This window comes from Panthera onca, chromosome A3 (assembly GCF_046562875.1).
Source record: "Panthera onca isolate mPanOnc1 chromosome A3, mPanOnc1 haplotype 2, whole genome shotgun sequence".
In the NCBI taxonomy this organism is placed as follows: Eukaryota; Metazoa; Chordata; class Mammalia; order Carnivora; family Felidae; genus Panthera; species Panthera onca.
Genome location: NC_138341.1, coordinates 80,717,595 through 80,737,920, shown reverse-complemented (window position 1 = coordinate 80,737,920; position 20,326 = coordinate 80,717,595). Strand labels below are relative to the sequence as shown.

The window sequence follows — 20,326 nt, the reverse complement described above, 5'->3', positions numbered from 1 at the left end:
AGAAAAACAGTTGGAAACAGTACATCTTTCTTAAATATGAACAAAGAACCAGAGAGTAACAAAAAATAAATAAGAAAAAGACTAAAGATAATATGTGAACTGATAAATTACAGTATTTACAATGATTTGAGAAAATTCTGCAATTACCAAAAAAAATGCTGGTGGAAAATTCTGATCCATATTACACTTTGTTTATTTCTGTTGTAGTATTTTGTAGGCTATGCTTTGTGTTATAGATATTTCTGCTCATGTCTGTCTTACCTTACAAGTCTATATGCTCCATGAAGACAGGAACATGGTTGCGATCTGTGATTACTGAGTGTATTTAAAGTTGGTAGATAGCCACTTCTCTCTTAGCATGTACCTTGGAACTGCCTTGGGCTCAAATTCCTAGTCTGGTGACCCCTGTTGGCTGATTGTGGATTGTGTTTATGAGGCATTTGGGTTTGCTTGGTTTCCAAGGTAGAAGAGCTAGAGGCCAACCTTGATGGGTTTTTGTTTATTCTAGCTAATTTGAAAATTAAATAGTTCTAATGGTTTTTTTCAGGTCTCCTTGTATACAAGAATACAATCACACCATTTTTTAAAATGTATATCTTGTTTTTTGATGAATCCAGGGGCATCATGTGAAAGCTCAGGCTCTTTCTGGATTGGGAAGAAGTAAGGAAGTGTTGAAGGAGTTTCTCTACTGCCTTGCTTTAAATCCTGAGTGTAACTCTGTGAAGAAAGAAGCACAGAAGGTATGATTTTCTTTAAATGACTTTCTTCTTTAAGTCTCATTTATATAGCCCTTGTGTCCATGCTAGTGACTCCTGTCACATAAACAAGAAATATAATTCTGAATATTCATAACAATATGATTAAAAACACACAGGAATAATGATGAGTTTCATGCACTTGGTAACTTTCATCCAGGGATAAAGCACAGTGAGATGGCTTTCATATAGCTCTGTTCTGCTGAAATAATGGCACGTGCTAGTGAGGGAGGATCCATGTGTGAGACTGGAGAAGCAAAGTGAGTTTCCTTAGAGTGGTAATTTCAAACATTATAGTTTGTATAGGAGCCCTATAAAAGACATTGTGATAATACGCAAAATATACCAGTCTAGCTGCATAGGTTGAGTTGAAAGTTTTAGCAAAGCTTCACCAGAACAATGCAGAAATATCTTCTCTCTTATTCAGGTCTTTAGCCCAGTCTTCTTAGAAGTCACTGAGTCACACTTACTGTAAAAGAACCTGTACAATAGTTACAGTCTTAGTAGGTGCAGTGACCAGCAGTTCTTGTTTTTATGTCAGTGTTTCCCTATTTTAACGCTATTGCTGACTTCTACCACACATTTACCTTGTAATTTCCACTTTCCAGTCTAGTTTTATTTTTGGCAGCAAGGAATAATGAATCTATTCTTCCTTCTCCATTTTAAAGCACCTTAGATATTTGAGATGGACTGTTATCTTTGTCTCAAGTCTTTCTTTGGCCTGAACATCCTTACAGGGTAGTAAGGTTTCCTCCTTTGGATACATTTAGTGTACCCCAGCATCCAAATCTGACAACTATAGGGGTCACCTTTCACCTTCCCTTGTGTTCATTTCATGAGGCATGTTTATTTTTAGCCTAATACCATCACACCATTGGCTCATAGTTAGACAAAACACCTACATCTTTTTTGTTTGTTTTCAGTGAGAACCTTGTAGCAATACTTTTTTTATCCTTTTATTATGCAGTCTATTGGTCTTCGCTAATGCTGTCAAATCATCACTTACTGGTTTTGGCCGTTGTTTCAACTTGTCAAAATAACATTGAATCTTAACATTGGCTTTTCTAACTATCCCTGCCTGCTTTGTTCCACCTGCACATTTCACAAGAATGTTAAAATGCGTCTCAACTGCTTTTTACAACAGCATCATAGGAAATTCAGCTTGAGCTCAAAATTAAGCAGATGTATAAAGGTCCCAGGACCAGAATCTAGATCTTGTGGTGCTTCTTGTCAGTCTGGTGCTATTTCAGATATGATGTTTTTCCCTGTAGCTTTCTGTGAGTGGTAGATGTCTTCTGTCTCACACAGTCCCAAAACAGTGCCTGGTGGTGCCCGTGAAACATGGTATCCTCCCAGGCAGCCTTCTGCTGCTCTAGTGAAGCCCCTCAGAGCCAGTGCTGAGGACATTAATGTCCATGCTGAGTGCTGTTTCTTCTTGATACAGCAGTTATGGGTGTGGTGCACTGACCTATGACATGAAGAACCATGGAGGACTCTTTATTAGGTTTCAGTCACTGCTTTGGACTTCTCTTAAGCCCTTGGATTTCAGCTGAGTCCATGAGGATTGGCAGGACCATCGAGTGATTGGCAGTTACTTCCCACTACCACCAAAGGCTGGTCTGTGGCTCTTGAACTAGAATTACGGCCCTTCACCTTGTCTTCCTTTTATAGTTCTTTACTAGGTGGCTCTTCCAGTTCTCTTGTAAGTTGAGCAGTCCTCTAGAAATGTCTCAGTCCTGTGGGTGATCACGACTTGGATTTAATTTAGGATCCCTGCAACCTCTAGACCCCACTTTTCTCTCTTAACCATGAGACTTTAGGGGTGATTTTCTGTAGCAGATGTGTAAGGGCCAGACAGAAATAGTGATGCTCATATTTTGTAGTTGGTTAGACTAAAGTGGAAAGGTACTGCTAGCCAAAATGCTTAAAGCATCGATTATGGTTTCAGAAACTTGAGTTTTAAAACATTGGCAATTGGAATATGGTAACTATTCTTTTCAATGTCTTGGATCATTTTGCCCCGTAGTTTCCTTTGGATCTTTAAGGCATACTATGTATTTTTCAAAAGTGTTTTAAAACATATTTTTTTCTTCTTGGAAATTTTACAGGTAATGTGTGAGGTGTTGTTCCCAGCTTCAGAAAATGTGCATCAAAATTTAACACCTTCCATCCAAAGCAGAATATTGAACAGCAGGTTGAAGGCTCAGTGTGCCAGTGATATAAACACCCAGCCTCTGGAAGAAGGTGACAATGCAGGGAGTTCTAAGGTACAAAGTGCATGTGTTTGTCAATATTATCTTGATTAAACTTTATGTAATTCCTTAATTTTCAACATTTACAAGTTATTCAGACTGTGGTGTTATATTAGTTGGAAGTACTTCTCAAGACAGGTTCTAGCTCCTCAACCTGAGAGTTGAACCTTTTAAAGGAAATTGATGGAAGTAACGAAAATGATGCAAAGAAACATGTAGAAAGAAAGATTTAGGACAGCACACATTGGGAACCCCAAGCATCAGGAGACCTGAACTTATTTTGGCTTGGAGAAAAGAAAGCAGAAGGATGATTTGAATATATGAAGACTGATATTCAGTTGATCTGTCTCAAGGAGAATTATTCTGTATTTTACTACAGGAAGTGCAAAGCTCATCTTAGAAGTTAGTAGATGAAACCAGTGATGAATGAAGAGTACAATCCTGTTTTTTTCCAAAGATGTCTAAGAAAGGCTACTGCATGAATACAATTTTCTCTTATTTTGTGATTTCTTTAATATTTTGGATTCTTTTTTCCTACTTAACCAGAATCCACCTGAGAAATCCGATGTGTTCAGAAATACAAATTCTTCGGTTTTGTATTTTATACTGGGTCTGCACTTTGAGGAGGATAAAGAAGTGTTAGAAAGTATCCTTCCAGGAGCACCCAGCACCAGTTTAAAGAGACAATTTCCAAATGATATGGAGGATGTGCATGACCTGAATGGTCCTGGGAAAATTCCCAAAAAAGGTCAGTAAACTGTTTTATCATGGAGTTGTGTGACTCCAGAGTGATAGAAGGTTAGCTAATATTCAATGTATTTTTTTATTTTTTTAAATTTTTCTTAATCTTTATTTATTTTTGAGAGAGAGAGAGACAGAGACAGAGTGCAAGTGGGGGAGGAACAGAGAGAGATGGAGACACAGAATCCAAAGCAGCCTCCAGGCTCTGAGCTGTTAGCATAGAGCCTGACGTGGGGCTCGAACTCACGAACCGTGAGATCATGACACGAGCCAATGTCGGACACTTACCTGACTGAGCCACCCAGGCACCCCCAATGTTTTCTTTTTTTTAATTTTTACACAGATAGTTTAAAATTAATAATGAAAGGAATATGTCAGCTTTAAGATTATAGAACAATTTAAGCGGTTAATCCCACAAGGATTTCATAGTCAAAATGAGGGAAAATTTAGTTATAACTTTACCTTTTATTCAAGTCCACTGTCCAGATAAATTATTGCTGTATATTGTTAATCAGGTTAGGAACTATTCCTTCCTAGTATGATTTGTTACATTAATGTAACACTTTTAGCCAGAGGAAATACAATTATTGCATGCTGGTATCCATATAAGCAGTGTTAATTTTAGCATTTTAAACTTTTTCAGAGGCAGGTTCCTCACCTCAAAGGAATATGACCTCTAATGTAGGAGAAGGTCCAGAGCTCTCCATAGATGTAACGGACTTTGAGTGTGCCCTTTGCATGAGGTAGGATGACATAGAATCTGTGCAACTCTTTGAAATATCCATCCTTCCTGAATTTGATATCATAAACATAATAGGCTTTTCATTATCAGAGAAATTATATATACCTTAGCAATAAATGATTTATTTTCTAAAAATTTGATAAGGAAGCTATAAATGGAAATAGATATAATTGATTTCTACAACAGTAGGGAAATTGTCTTAAGGAATTCTTAGAAAATAAATAGATTATTTGAAAATCTCTTCTGGACAATTTTTGGCTAAAAACTCAGATATATTTTGCAGGTTGCTCTTTGAGCCTGTGACTACGCCATGTGGACATACATTTTGCCTAAAATGCCTTGAGCGCTGCCTTGACCATGCCCCGCATTGTCCGTTGTGCAAAGAAAAACTTTCAGAAGTAAGTATTTCTTCTGAAACAAGAATACTGTTCGGCCCCTCTTCTTACCCCTCAGCAGGTGCTCATTTCTTGGGTTGGCTTTGTTTTGACTACCCATTTATTAAAGAAAGTTGGATTTCTCCAAAGATAGGTCTTTTTCCTAATGGATTTCTCAAAAGAGACACAGAGGAAGTTTAGATACAGAACCCATTAAACTTCAGGGAAATTTTCAGGCATGAGTATCGAAAACAGGTAACATAATTGGAGCTCTTACTATGCATTAATTATAAATAATTGAGATAACATTGCTGAATCCTTACCCTATGTTAATCATAAAGGGTTGAGGTAATATAATGGCATACTTAATATGTGCCAAGGATTCGGTCCTTTACTTCATCTCAAGGTGAAGTCATATTATAGTACTTAGTTTTTCTTAGGATCGAAGACTTGATCATTTTTGATACTGGGAAATCCCTTTGGTGCCCTGTCAGTTGCATCTTTTGTCTGAAATCAAAGCCAGTAATACATAAGTTTCCATGAAGGGAAGCTGCTTAGTTATGTCTAACTCAAAAATAAACTGTTTAAATCCATACCATAGGTGTGGTAAATACAATAAACAACACTTAAAAGCTTTTAAAAGCTTTCTGATCAACTTTTCACATCATGACTCTGTCAACTATGTGGGCTCTGGTACTCTTGGTGCCACTAACCTTCCACGAAGCAAGTTATTTAACTTCTGGGAGGGCAGTTACCTGTAAAATGATACTACAAATATTTGCCTTAATTACTTCTAGAGATCAAACTCACTAAATGCATTTTAAATACAATCAAGTGTCTTTTTTAAAAAAAATATACAGTAAAATTTATTTTTGAATTTGATATGGTACAGGAGATATCATACTTACATGAGTTTTTAAATAATTGTGACTTAGTTTACTGCCAAAACTATAATTGAGACCTTTCTAGAGCATTATCTGTACATAGTTTCTTTTAATTGCATACATCCTGAGTCTTTCTAAGTTACTCAGGGAGAGCCTGAATAATCATGAATATCATTCATGTGTCCTGCTGGTGGATGCTTTTTGAGTCTTTGTAGCAGTTTCCTTCAGCTGTTCCTGTGCAGGTTTACTCCACAGTATTTGCTCTCTCTTCTTGCTAACAGTGGGTAGCATCTGGCCCACTGCCTTGTTGTACCCATGCTTGTCTGGACCAGTGGACCTGGAGGCAGCTTTCTTATTCTCAGAGAGTAAGATGCATGTCTTTATGACCACTGTTTGTAACACAGACCCTTCATTCATGTCTGCGTTCAGTGCTATTTGGTTAGGGGGCTGTGTGATGAACCAGTGCATTGAGGTTGGCACTATAATATAAGCTCCTTAGGGACAGAGATGACTTCTGTCTTGTTTTCACTCTACCTCCAGAGACGAGAACATGTACTAAAGGTTCAGTAAGTCCATGTTGAATCAATGATTAAATGAGTGAATGAGTGAATGGCTAAGTGCAAGTTCTGTGTAGATTGCCGGTGTTCCAGAAATTAGAATATAATAAAACAAACTAAAATAATAATAATTTGATCTTTCTTCAATGCAGAAATACTTTCATGAGGTTAGACTTTTTCACATGCGTTATTATAAACACGAATTGTCAATTATCTGTGTATGTGCCAAAGTCTTGGTTGACATATAGCCAAGTGAAGCAAATTTTATTGTATTACTCTTCAATAAAATGATACCCTAAAAGAACAGTATGAAATACTGATGTCATTAATAATACTAGTTGTGAATTAAGTGAAACTTGTTTCTGCTAGTTACTCCGTTACTGAGGGTCTCAAACACAGTTGTTGTTTCCCAAAGTTGAACTTCTAGTTCTTAGTGGGTTATAGCAACACATGTAGCTTGCTTCATATACTTTGTTTCATGTAGCTTGCAGCCCAGAAATGCAGCAAGTTAACAAAGAAACAATAGGACATTGAAACCTACCGGCCCTGGGGTCCTAGCTGTCACTCTACACTAGCCCCTTAACCTTTCTGAGACCCATCTTCTGTATTAGTGCATTGTAGATGGTGCCTGTGGGACAGTGCTGTTTTAAGGCCTAACTTAATTTATATGAAGCATCTTCAGCTGGTACCTGATATGTATTCAAATGTTATTGAAAAAGAACTGTTATTTGCAAATTCATATGTCTAAGATAAAAGCAGTGCACGCACAGACACAGAATGATAGATCTTCAGCTACGTATAACTCTTTCACCCACTGATCCTAGCACATTTTAATTCAGTTTCCACCTATTTCCCTTCCTATCCAGCTGTAATCCCTTGGTCTGTCAGTTCCTTGCCCAATCCAAATAAAGTCAACTCTGCTTCTTGCACATGTCCATATAAATAACAAAGCAGAGCTAGAGAAAAGCCACAAAATTGGTAAGATTGGTTTCAGTTTAAATTCACAATCTTAAATCTTAGACTGAAAACATTAGTACTCATCCTTACTATGCTTCTCTAGTAGCTTCAATTTTCTACTTTCCCGGATGAGTATTTCCTGTTTCTCTTCTTTGACAACATATCTACTCACTTCCTCTCCCCTCCCTGACATTATGATACGTGATTGAGAATACAGAAGCCAACTCACTAATCCTTCCTCTGGGTGAACACCTTCTCCTGCCCTTTTCTCAGAGGGGAGGAACTGCCCTGCCCCTCTCCATATCCCAGACTGGCTGACCTCCAAGCTGTCTATCCCCATCCTTTTGTCTTCCCAAAGACTGCACCCCTCTACCTTGTTGTCGACCTTTCCTACTGGGAAAAGAGTGCTTTGTCCTTTGGAATTAATTGCCATCTGATATTAATATTGCCTTTTGTTACAGTTGTTGGCAAGCAGAAATTTTAATATAACTAGTCTGGCCGAAGAATTAATATTTCGATATTTGTCAGATGAACTCTCTGATAGAAAGAGAATTTATGATGAAGAAATGACAGAATTGTCAAAGTAAGTCCTCATGTTGTATATACTTGGTCTTGAGTTCAGATTAAAGAAGGAAATCCTTGTTAACTTAATAGCTTTATCTCAGGTGTTTTTTTTTTCCTCCTCGGCAGAGAAATTAGAAATCCCACAAATAGAAAAAAATTACAGAGACTTATAGAAATTTAATTGGGATTATAAGAACTACTTCAAAGGTGTGGCTTCATAAAAAGTATGTAGTCGCTTTTTGTATCTGAATAAGTGGTACTGAATTTTTCAGAATTGAAAGGTATAGTATATAGAAACAGAAGGGAGAGCAGGATTACCACTCAAAATAGGCTTGACAGTTGTTTTTATCTTTTAAAGTGAGCAGAGTTCTGTGTTGTAGCAACTTCTAACTATTGAGGTCTTAAAATTCTGCTATTTTTTATTTAGAACTCACTACTTTTGACTACTATGTAGTTTATGCTTTCATCAGAACTTTTTTCTCTTTTTCTTATTTGTTTTTATTGAGGTGTAATTGGCACATAACATTACATTAATTTCAGGTATGTAACATAATGCTTTGATATTTATGTATATTGCAAAATGATCACCACAGTAAGGCTTAATGTCTATCGCTATACATAGTTAATTTTTTTTTCTTGTGGTGAGCACTTTTAAGATCGATTTTCTTAGCAACTTTCAAATATACAATGCAGTATTACTAACTGTAGTCACAATGCTTGGCATTACATCCCCAGGACTTACTTATTATGCAAATGGAAACTTGTATCTTTGACCCTTTCACCCATTGCCCGCCTCCCCCCCCCCCCACCCCGATACCAGCCTCTGGCAACCACCAATCTTTTGTCTGTATCTATGAACTTGGTGTTGTTTGTTTGTTTGTTTGTTTGTTTTTAAGATTCCACATGTATGTGAGGTCTTGTGGTATTCATTTTTCTCTGATTTCTGTTTTTCTGTTTAAAATGTTTACTTATTTATTTTGAAAGAGAGAAAGAGGAAGAGAGAGAACCCCAAGCAGGCTCTTTGCTGTCAGCGTAGAGCCTGACATGGGGCTTGATCTCACAAACGATGAGATCGTGACCTGAGCTGAAATCAAGAGTTGGACACTTATTTCACTTATGATGGTGCCCTGAAGGTCATCAGAATTTTTTTATAGGAGTCATAAGCTATAACTTTTCTAAGAAAACTAATACAATTCAGTATGTTCTAGCTCATCAAATTAAGTAAGAAAGGCTTGGCAGGAAGCCTGGTGAGTTGAAAACTTTCTCATGTGGTGGGCTTTCTTTTCCCACTAAAGATTGAGGAAGGGAGTGCTTGGGTGGCTCAGTCAGTTAAGCATCTGGCTTCAGTTCAGGTCATGATCTCATGGTTCGTGTGTTTGAGCCCCACTTTGGATTCCGTGCTGACAGCTCAGAGGCTGCAGATTCTGTGTCTCCCTCTCTCTCGGCCCCTCTCCCACTCATGTTCTCGTTCTCTCTCTCTTTCTCCCCCTCCCTCCTTCTCTCTCTCTCCTTCCCTCTCTCTCAAAAATAAATAAACATTAAGAAAATTTTTACAAATAGAATAAAGACAGAAGCAGGCTTCAGGGTTTTATTTTATAAATGAGAGAATTGAGGTTAGCTAGCTTTTGCTATTTTACAGTGACTAATACTCCCTTCTGTTTCTGACAGCTCCCACTTCTAAGTTAACATTTTTCCTCACCCCACAGTCTGACCAGAGATGTCCCCATCTTTGTGTGTGCCATGGCCTTCCCCACCGTCCCATGTCCACTGCATGTGTTTGAGCCCCGCTATCGGCTTATGATAAGAAGATGCATGGAAACCGGCACCAAACGGTTTGGCATGTGTTTATCTGCTGAACACGCAGGGTAAGAATTGCCAACGTTCAGAGGGTCCTGAATAAATGCATAACCTGTTATTTTTCTTGAAGAACAATTTAAGGTGATGTTGAAAAATTCTGGTGGCTTCCATTACATAACAAAGTATAAATCCAAGGCCATCCATGATGTGATCCCAGCTTTCCTTCTAGCCTCATCTCCTACTTCTTTCTTTCAGACATAATATTTGCTAGTCCATTACCATATTATTTGCTTTTCTGTAAATATACTTCATATCCATACTTCCATGCTTCTGCGTATAAGTCTTTTGTAGTTCATCATCATACAAACAAATCCAGTCTAACTTTTTAAGATCCAGAAATTTGCTATGTAGGAGCACCTGGGTGGTTTAGTCGGTTGAGTGTCCCAACTCTTGATCTCAGCTTAGGTCTTGACCTCAGGGTTGTGAGTTCAAGCCCTGCATTGAGCTCTACATGGGCATGAAGGCTACTTATAGGCAGGTAGTTAGGAGATAGATAGATACATACATACGTACATATATGCATACATACATGCATATGTACATACATCTTCCGTGAAACCTCCACCTATACAGCCAGACAAATTTCAGTCTTATAAAAACCCACAGCTCTTAGTTTTGACCTCTCCTCATTTTACATCATTTGTGTAAGGAAGGTGTTCCAAATCGACAGGCAGCTCCTTTCCATGGGCTGCTCTGAGGACTCTGGGAAGGAGACTCCCAACAGATGGGAAGGAATCCCGTCTGTTGGCTTCCTTATCCCCTAGGACTTTGTCATTACTGCATGGTCATGATGAGGTCTCTACATGTAAGTTCTAGCTGGTAGAAGAGGCACAGGTGCTCTGAAAGGATTTGAAGAAAAGGGGTACTCATCACTATTGTTCATACCTACTGCAAAGGAGGCTGGGAAATGTAGTCCATCCATGTGCCCAGGAAGAAAAGGAGAGTGGATACATAGGACCATCCACTAGCTTCCATAATATATACCTAGGAACAGATCTTTTTAAAGATATGTGTAGCACCTTTATGGAAAAAATTTTACAGCTTTATTGAAAAATATTCAAGAATGCCTAAATAAACAGAAGTACCATATCCATGGATGGATGCATAGATTCAATGTCATAGTAGAAATGTCAGTTTTACTCAAATTAGTCTCTAAATCTAAAGTAGTTTCAGTCAACATTCCAAGAGGACTTTTTCATGGACTTGTTCAAGCTGACTTTAGAATTATTATGGAAAATCAAAAGACCAAGACCATGATAGTTTTGAGGAAATCAGCTGCGCAAGATGGGAGAACCTTCCCATCTTGTAAATCCTAGTGAGTAGACCATTACAGTATATGGAGATAAGAAACAGATCATTCATATTTGACCCATATTTAGATATAATTATGTGAGAAAAAGCAAGCCGCTCATTTTTAAAAGGTGCTCAGAAAATTAGTGGGCAGTCCAAATGTGGAAAATAATCTCTTCTCTGCCTTGCACTGTACACACAAAGTAAACACATGTTATTTACATTCTCAATGTGAAAAATAACATATAAAATTTTTAAGAGAAAATGTTGGAGACTATAATTAGGAAAAGACCTTTTTTTACACAAGATGCTAAGAGCACGTAACATAAAGGAAGAGATGAATAAATTTGAATATGTTAAAATTTGATTCATCAAAATCAGCAAAAGCAAAGTGATAAAACATCCAGAAGTTCTGCTTCCACTGAGGATATAGAACACTAAGAAGTGAATTACTCCATATAAAGTATAGGACATAAGTCTCTTGAACCTTGCTCTGGTGAGCACAAGTTGCTCAGGGGAAGTGAGGAAAGGTAAGTCTATCCAGGGAGAGAGTAAACAAAAGTGTGGCTCATCTGTGGCAGAGCCTAAGAGAAGGAGACCTGCAGGTGTGTAGGAGGAATTCAGCTGGATTTTTGGGACCAAGTTCTAATGGCCTTGCGTGGACAAGCACGAGAGTCCAGAAAACCCTGGGAGTTTCAGGTGCAAGGGGAGTTTGCATCCACTCACAAATTCTTGTCCACATACAAGACAGGATGGCTCATTGGAGAGACAGGTTCTGCAGCTGAGACGAGCTTTGGAAGAGCTGGTATTGGAAGACATTTGTCTGCTGATAGTTGGGGCAGCAAGTCCTCTCTTGAAAGGGATCTTCAGGGCACCTCCGTCCATGCCACAGCTATGGATAAGATAGCCCTGTTAGATAAGCAAGAAGAGATTGTTTTATTAGAGATTCAAGTAGAGGTGTCCAACCTTACAGTCATGTGACTTGGGAACCATCACTCATTGTTAGTTTGAAGGCATGTAGTGAAGTTGTTCATTCACTTTAGAATTGGGTAGCCTTGGGTTCAGATCTCGGGTCTGAATCTTACTGTGGCCTTATAGAAGTTGTTTGATTTTTCTAAGGCTTTTCTAAGCCTTTCTGTTTTTGTGCTTGAATGAGCACATATTATAAACTGCTCCTAATAGTGCATGACACATAGTAGGCACAATCGGTATCCTCAGGATACAGATGATAGTTCAAAAGGGTGAGAGTGGGTAAGGTCACACAGGAGAGCTTTGGAGTGAAGATGCCATTGTGGGTGGCCCTGGTGTTTAAGGGACATGTGGAGGAGCCAAGCTGTGAAGGGGTGCACTGGTCGGGGAGGGCAACTGAGAGCAGCAGTGGGTGTTAGGTCAGTGACAGATCAGTAGAGGATATAAGTAGCAGATGGGGTCATGCCAGAGTCATTTGTGACTTCCACTGGGGTTGTTTCAGTGGAACGGAAGCCTGATGGGGAGGTAGGAGATGGAAGGCAGTGACTGTAGATGACTCCATTTGTTGGGGACGATAGAGTTGGCCAGCATCAGTGGAAATGAGAGAGGAGGGAGCAGAATCTGTGAGTAGCGTGGGGGCCCAGGCATACTTTGTGCTCTCTGTACCCCCTGCTGGTGCCCTGGCCAAGGGGACTGAGGATCCTGTCTCTTTCCACCTCTTAGGTCCCTCCAAAGCACTAGCTTGTTTCAATTACTGAGGCACAAGGGCCCTTTCCCCTCCAGCTCTCCCTCAGTGGCCTTGCACACCAGTGTGTTTTGCATTTAACAGAAGGAATCATCTGCAGGTATCTCTTAGAGAAAACAAGCTTGCTGGTCCCATGCAGAGACACCATTTGTTTTGTTTGGACCTCCTGCGTTTTTAAAATCACGTTTTTTTCTCCCACCTGTCCTGTCAGAATTTCAGAGTACGGCTGCATGCTGGAGATTAAGGATGTCAGAACATTTCCTGATGGGAGTTCAGTTGTGGATGCCATTGGAATTAGTCGGTTCAGAGTTCTAAGCCATCGTCACAGAGATGGCTATAACACAGCCGACATTGAATATCTCGAAGATGAAAAGGTGAGGTTTATTTTCCTGGTGTGTGTTTAGAGGGCCATCGAGTCAATACTGTAGACTTGTCCAGGCCATGCAGTCTTGGTTGCAACTCCTCAGCTATGCTCTTATAGCCCAGAAGCAGCCATAGACAATATGTAAATGAGTTGGCATGACTGGTTTCCAATAAAATGCTGCTTACATATGGAGTGAACAGGATTTAATTTGTGAGTAGTAGTCCATCCCTGTTCTAGATACTGGTATTAGTTCAGAATGAGATATAAAAAGTAGCATTTAAAAATACCTTCTAAAGGTAAATATAAAAGGTTTGGCTCTCTTACCCCTTAAGAATTATTTATATGCCTAATAGAAATAACAGAACCCATGTTTTGACAAATTAACAAAATGTTTTGAAGGGATTCTCAAAAGATGTGTACCAAGATGTCTCTAGCAGTCTTACTCATTAATGGCCACAAACAAGAAATAGTGCAGATACTCATCAACAGGAGAATGGATAAACAAATTGTAGTACATTTATACAATGGAATACTACTTGGCAATAAAAAGGAAGGAGCTAATGATACACAAAACTATATGAAAGAATCTCCTAGATCTCTCAATGAACACATCTCTTAACATCCTGCTAAGCCGGGGAAGCCAGATGCACAACCACATGCGCTGTGTGGCTTCATTTGTATGCTTCCAAGACCAGGCATCACCTGTCTCTGGTTTTGGAGGGCAGAGACAGGCTGGGGTGAGGGTTTGTAACTGACCAGAGGAGGGTGTAAGGCCATTGTGGGCCATGGAAATGTTCTCTGTCCTGTTTAGGATGGTGATTCCACTGGTGTGTGTGGCTGGCAAAACTCTGAGCCAGCCAGTGAGATCTGTGCATTTTCTGTATGTAAATTATCCTGCAACAAAAACATTACAACTGTTTAGAAGGAGGAAATCCTTGGAATTACTGTATCCTCTTTTGAATTCTGTCCTTCACATTTAGAACCACACCATGGTTCTCACCGTGGCGAGTGAGAGTCTTTAGCTGTCTGACATCACACTGGAAGTCGCTTTGGGGACAGTGCTGTACATTTGTGACGCCCATCAGTAGACCCACACCCACACTGCCAGCACTGCCCCCTTTCCAGCTGCTGTTTCTGGTCATCCTAGGCACAGGGCTACACAGCTCAGAGGAGCCAAGGGCAGCAAGTCAACCCCAGCATCTCAGGAGCAGGGAGTGGGTTTAAAGGATGGGACTGAATGTGATTGTTCTCTGCTGCCTGGGTAACAAATCTGATGGAAGAGTTTACTGACTGTTGTGGATGGCAGTTTTTAGTGGTGTTTGTATTTATTTCAAAACAAGAGCTTACCTAACTACAAATAAAATAATTTTGGTGTTTTTTTTTAAAGAAAACCCTCTACTACATAGGAATATTTGATTTGTATAAATCAAATTGAGAATGGTTGCATGCGTTATAATCTAATTCCTCAGTTTACCCTAGTTTTCAGAGACCCTTGAATTTTATAACCAGAAAGGACCTGAATGGTTTATTCCCATTTTGTAGATGAGAAAACTCTACCCTCTGGAGGCTGTGTGACTGGCTCATGAGAATCAGCAGTGAAGCCGGAACAAACCTGGGTCCCTCGGTCCCCAGCCCAAGCTTTTCCCACTCAGGTGTTCCTCAATAGGGGTGGGATATACTTAAAATAGTGACTTGGCTGTGAGATAGGCACCCAGCAGTAATGCATGATAAATCTAAAGTATCAGGGCTTACTGCTGCTTAAGGCTAATACAGTGATACAGGGTAGCTGTCATGTTTTCTGGAATATAGTTTGGTGATAGGGAATATAATTTTTTAAATGTCTCACTCTTTGACTTGGCAATTCTGCTTCTAGGAAACTATCCTGAGGGAATGACAGCCCCTTCTATCACCACCACTGACAAAAAACAAACCACTTTTGCATAAATATTTATATTACTGTGTAATATTAAAGTCTATTTTATCTTAATGGTGGAGTAAGTTATAGTGTATCTCTACATGTAGCCATTGAAAATGATTCATAGTAATATGGCATATATGTTCATGTTGTTAAGAGAAAAATCAGGATGTTATGGATAGACAGGATAGGTAGATCTTCACTGTATACAAAAATACAAATTTCTATGTTGAGCATATATCATGTTTATAAAACACTGATGAATTATCTGAATACTAAATGTCCCAGCTCCACTTACCAAATACGGCAGATGATCACTATATTTCGTGTGCTAATAATGAATTGCTAAAATGGTCATCCCTCTTTCCTTGATCAGGTGGAAGGAACAGAGTATGAAGAACTTACCAGTCTTCATGATTCAGTATATCAGCAGTCAGTTTCCTGGTTTACTTCACTTCAGGATCACATGAAAGAACAAATCTTAAGCCATTTTGGGTTGATGCCAGACAGGGAGTCTGAGCCTCAGGTATATTCTCCTTATTTCTTTTAGAATGCTATTATTTCCTGCTGTATGTTAAGACACATTATTCTGAAGGAAAATTTGCCCATGCTGTGCTGTGTACTCCATTGTGATCACTTATGAACGGGTTCATTTGTCAACAGCCCAAAGAATCACCTAATGTAGTAGCATGTGCCTTTTGGAGCAAAACAACCAATGCTTTTTGATTAATAATGTGTGAAGGTCATTTATTTTCTATCAAAAATCAGTTTTTTCTGACTGGCTGTTGGCTTTGGTACTTTTACTTCTCTCACCCACTGTTTAAATCAGCTGTTTCAATCTTATGACTTAGAGAGTAATAATGTGTGTATTGGCATGAACAGTCCATATTTTGCACATACTATTGCCTTGTGCCTAATCAACAGATGTTGAATAAATGCAGAGAAAATCTAACTCCTGTTAAATTAGGAGTCTTCCTTGCCCTCTATATCCAGTCAGGCTTTCTCTGTGTTCCGCCAGCGTGCTTTCAGTGAACTTGGCTCTGCAAGCAGGGCGTGGCTTCGGGCTGTGAAGCGCTTCTAAGTGTACATGAATCCTTTCTTCCTCCTCCGGGTGACAGAGCCAGGCAGGGATGGCTTAGGCCTATGACAGAGTATAAAGTTCCTTCTGTACAAACTCACCTGTCTTGTGGAGAAAGCAGCATCCGGGACCAGCTCTCAGCAGGTTTGGGGAAAGATGAAATGTACTTTGTATTTTTCCCATCCACTGTTACACTCTTTTTCTATCTCTGGCCGACTTCTGTCTTTTACCCCCACCTGAGTTCTGTCTTTTCCAAACTCAAGACCATCCTTTAAGCCAAAAACTGCCTCAGTGTTACTCCTAATCTTCCAATAGAAGCTTCCACATCCTAAGCTAAAGTGACTTCAGAGTCTACCCTCTCTAGTTCCCAGTTGGATTCTGTATTACTTTAGGGGTAGGATTGGAGGAGAATCCAAGATGGGAAGCCAGGCGGCCTAGATATCTTGGTTCTTAGTGCAAGGAATACTGAGAACAACTTTATGACTAGCTTTTGCTTAGATCTCAGTCCAGAAGTGTGTTGGGTTATGTGAAATATAAGCTATCAGGTAGCAGAATAATTCTTATATATTTAATTCATGATGACTCCAATCTATATATAATTAACAATAATTCATATATAGATGTTTTGCATACATGTGCATATTTATCACACAGATATTGTTAAAAGATTTATAATACTCAGACTTGTACACCTACTTTTAGCCTTCCTAATATTGAGCTTTCTATAGTATATTTAAAACTTAAAAAATAATAACACAGAACATTGGAAAGTAGAGGTGAGATTTATGGTCCCCTCTTCTGACTGGTATATATGCATAACAAGAGCTTTGAGAGAACAGAAGCAATTAATTCATGGAATTTCCCTATAAAAGATGCTTCTCTTTGCAGGCTTTACGTTTTGTGAATTCTTCCACATTTAAATTTGTAACAGAAAAGTAAACTTTGTATCTCAAGGGTTGAATGGATGGAAAGTAGCTCTAAAATAGAAGGTGGCATTTAATCCTTGCCCCCGCCTTGTTGGTGAAACAAAGAGAAGAGACTTGCATTTTAGGTGCTGATTTTCTTTCCCTTTCATGTCCCTTGCAGAGTAACCCTAGTGGTCCTGCGTGGTCCTGGTGGATCCTGGCAGTGCTGCCTCTGGAGCGCAAGGCTCAGCTGGCTATTCTTGGCATGATCTCACTGAAAGAACGTCTGCTCGCCATTCGGCGGATATTAGTCATCATTACGCGTAAGATGAATAGTCGGCAGGAGCTGGTTAATAGCAGGGAGAGAAATAATTGATTTTTTTTCTCTCTGTCAAGGTTTCTGGAAGCCCTTGTACTTTTATGAGGAGCGCTAGACGTGGACAAGTAGCATCCCATTCATCGTGCTTTGTAAAATGCTTGTTGAGGGTTACAAAACGGAACACTTAGCAAACATTGACTCCTGCTCAAATGTTAAAAGTTGGTGCCTGGCGGAACCTGGTACAAGGTTAGCCTGAAGTTTGCATGGAGCCCACAGTTGGAAACCAACCTAAGAAAATCTCCTTGAAGCAGATGCTTTAATGTGCAGTTCACTGACAGCAGGGAACACCACAGATGGTTGGCAAGTGGTTTAGGTTTTGCGAGAAAGATGGACTCCCTCCCTGGTAAAGTATCTCACTACACCAGATGGGAACAGCATGCTTTGGTGGCTAGAGAGTAAGAGGGAAACCACATTTTTATCTGGAAGCAGATTTCTCAGAGCACAGGCTAACTGAAAATGCGCTTCGGCTTTGTGTGTCGCTGTGAAGTTGTGTGTGAAATTGAGGGATCGAACTGTTGTCCAGTACAGGAGCCAAAATTAGTCCTCACCCAAGAAGTAGTAGCTACCAGACAGAACTATGTTGTATGTCCCGTAGTAGTTCAGATATCGTACATTGCATGTTGTAATCAGATGAACATCAGAATACACGAAGGTGTACCTTGGATATAGAAAAATCTGACAACAGTATAGTTGATTTGAGGATATATATTTATATGCACTCAATAAAGAGTGAGCAAAAGTTCACTAAAACTGTATGTGTATTGGAATGTCAAACATGCAACCAAACTAGTACAAAAACCCCCTTGAAAGCATAAGCCTGTCTCATTAATTTGGTGAACACTAAACATTTAGGAAACAGTCCTCTTCCTACCAGTATTTGCATTGGAAATTACGCCCATCAGTAAATCTGAGTTCACCATCCATCCACTCATATATGAGGACATTAACGTCTGCTCTGGAATGGGACTCTATCTCTTCCAGGAAAATATATCAGGACAGTGTGCAAGAAGAGGGGGGGTGCATATGGGGTGTAAATATTCAGCAATCTAAAAATTGTTTTCCATCCTCAACCTAAAAATTGTCTCTGTGTCTTTTGAAAAGAAGTTTTAAAAGTGATCAGACCCAGTGTTATCTATTACAGAACAATACATTACAACTTCGACCTCTAATGCATATTGGTAGTATTAATTGGAATAACCGTGTGAACTAAGATACTGGATCATTAGCACTGCTAACCAGCTGGTGCACTGAGTTGGCTTCTTGGGCAGTGCCATGGATGCTCTTAACTAAAAGATGATGAGAACCAGACCGGAGAATAAATCACAGCTTTAAGTTTTGCTTTTTTCATTCAAGGTGTATCATATTTGAGGTTTTTTGTTTGCTTGTTTTTTGTTTTTTTTCCAGGTAATTTATTTTTTTTTCAATAAATGAAATTTATTGTCAAATTGGTTTCCATACAACACCCAGTGCTCATCCCAAAAGCTGCCCTCCTCAATACCCATCACCCACCCTCCCCTCCCTCCCAACCCCCATCAACCCTCAGTTTGTTCTCAGTTTTTAAGAGTCTCTTTGAGTTTTAACAGAATATTTCATAATGTCAGAAGTTGGTTATCAATCCATCAAACATTTTATTAGAAACTTTATAATTGTATTTTTTTTAATTGTATGGGTTTTCAATAGCTACTGCTCAGTTTCATTATGGGAGTGAGAAAATCCTCTTCTTGTATAACTTAGTCATAAAGAGAAAATGTGAAAGTATTTCCAATCAGATGTTTCTGGTACCTCACTTATTGCAAATCTGTATCTCATCTTGAATATGGTTTAAAGGCGATTTGGCCATGTGATTTCTAAAATATTTTATTGATTCATGTGTTAATGATAGTATTCAACATTCTTAGGCATTGTATCCTAATCTGATCATCTAAAAGAAAGCAAAACTGTATCTAATATGCCAGGGGACCTTTCTTAGAAATGGCTCCTAAAAATGGGTATGCATTGACCATTTTCTTTTTTTTTTTTTTGAGACTCTTTCCTACGTTAAAATCGTATCATTGCTGTTTCCATTTGGGAGTGTGTAAAATAGCCACAGTGTGATCCTAGTTTCTGCAGGAGCCTTCCTGAATTTAAGTCTCTGTGCTCGGAGTACCAGGGCTTTTTTTGTCCCCATCACATGCTGTGGCTTTCTCACCCTTACGCCTGAAATGTCATAACTGGCACAGATCTCTGATTGGAATCATGAATTATCGCTTCCTGATTCTGTCTGCCTCTTTCTGAATTGTCACCTTGTTCCTAGTGCTCTTATGTAAAAGACTATTCAAACAAGTAATGATGTAGATAGAACAGCCAAAGTTTTGGTTGTTTTTGTCTTTTGACACCCAAGGGAATGGGTGCTTCCCATGCGACTGCTTCATGCTGTGTCCAGTATCTCACCTCTCTGCCCAGAGCAGAGCAGGAGTAGATGGGTATTTCCTGAGCACTTAAATGACAGGAAGTCGGATCAAGGAAAGAATATTTCAAGTCATATTATGAAGGAAGCTTCCTTTCAAAAACTTAAAGAAGGACACCTAAATTCTGGTTTGTTACAAATTTAGCTAATGCAGAATAGCTTTGCCCCTGCCCCTGCCCTCTTTGCTGTCATGGAGATGTCGTTTCTAATATTTCTCAGAAAATAAGCTCTTATTCAGAGTCAGAACATTCAAGTTTAATTTTACTGAAAATGTTCCAACACTAATGGTCTAGTTCTGCATCAGAATAAAAGCAGAATCTACTTAGAGTAATAATAACAGTGTGGGGGAGTAATTTTTCTTCTTTAAATATAGTAATTGAAGTACATTCTATACACTTTGTTAGGTATTTTTCCATTTCACTCTCCTAAGTGGCTTGACTCATAATTCCATCCCTGCATCCCTATGTCTCTGAAATACAACTGATATCCTGACAGGCAGTATTCTGAAAGTTTAGATTTTTAGGGTACCACATTCCCTATGTGTCCTCATCT

General features: G+C 39.1%; 1 protein-coding gene across 2 annotated transcripts in view; it reads left to right on the top strand.

Annotated features, from left to right (window-relative positions):
* The window catches only part of LONRF2 (LON peptidase N-terminal domain and ring finger 2), a 57,069-nt gene extending 38,218 nt beyond the window's left edge, over positions 1-18,851 (top strand). For both annotated transcript variants that reach the window (XM_078444384.2, XM_078444383.2), the window contains exons 3-12: positions 618-740; positions 2,864-3,022; positions 3,554-3,755; positions 4,392-4,491; positions 4,774-4,888; positions 7,724-7,845; positions 9,533-9,691; positions 12,899-13,061; positions 15,343-15,492; positions 17,131-18,851. In XM_078444384.2, the coding sequence (XP_078300510.1) occupies positions 618-740; positions 2,864-3,022; positions 3,554-3,755; positions 4,392-4,491; positions 4,774-4,888; positions 7,724-7,845; positions 9,533-9,691; positions 12,899-13,061; positions 15,343-15,492; positions 17,131-17,325 (1,488 nt within the window). In that variant the 3' untranslated portion in view covers positions 17,326-18,851. The remainder of the gene's footprint in view (positions 1-617; positions 741-2,863; positions 3,023-3,553; positions 3,756-4,391; positions 4,492-4,773; positions 4,889-7,723; positions 7,846-9,532; positions 9,692-12,898; positions 13,062-15,342; positions 15,493-17,130) is intronic.
* The last annotated feature ends 1,475 nt before the right edge of the window (positions 18,852-20,326 follow it).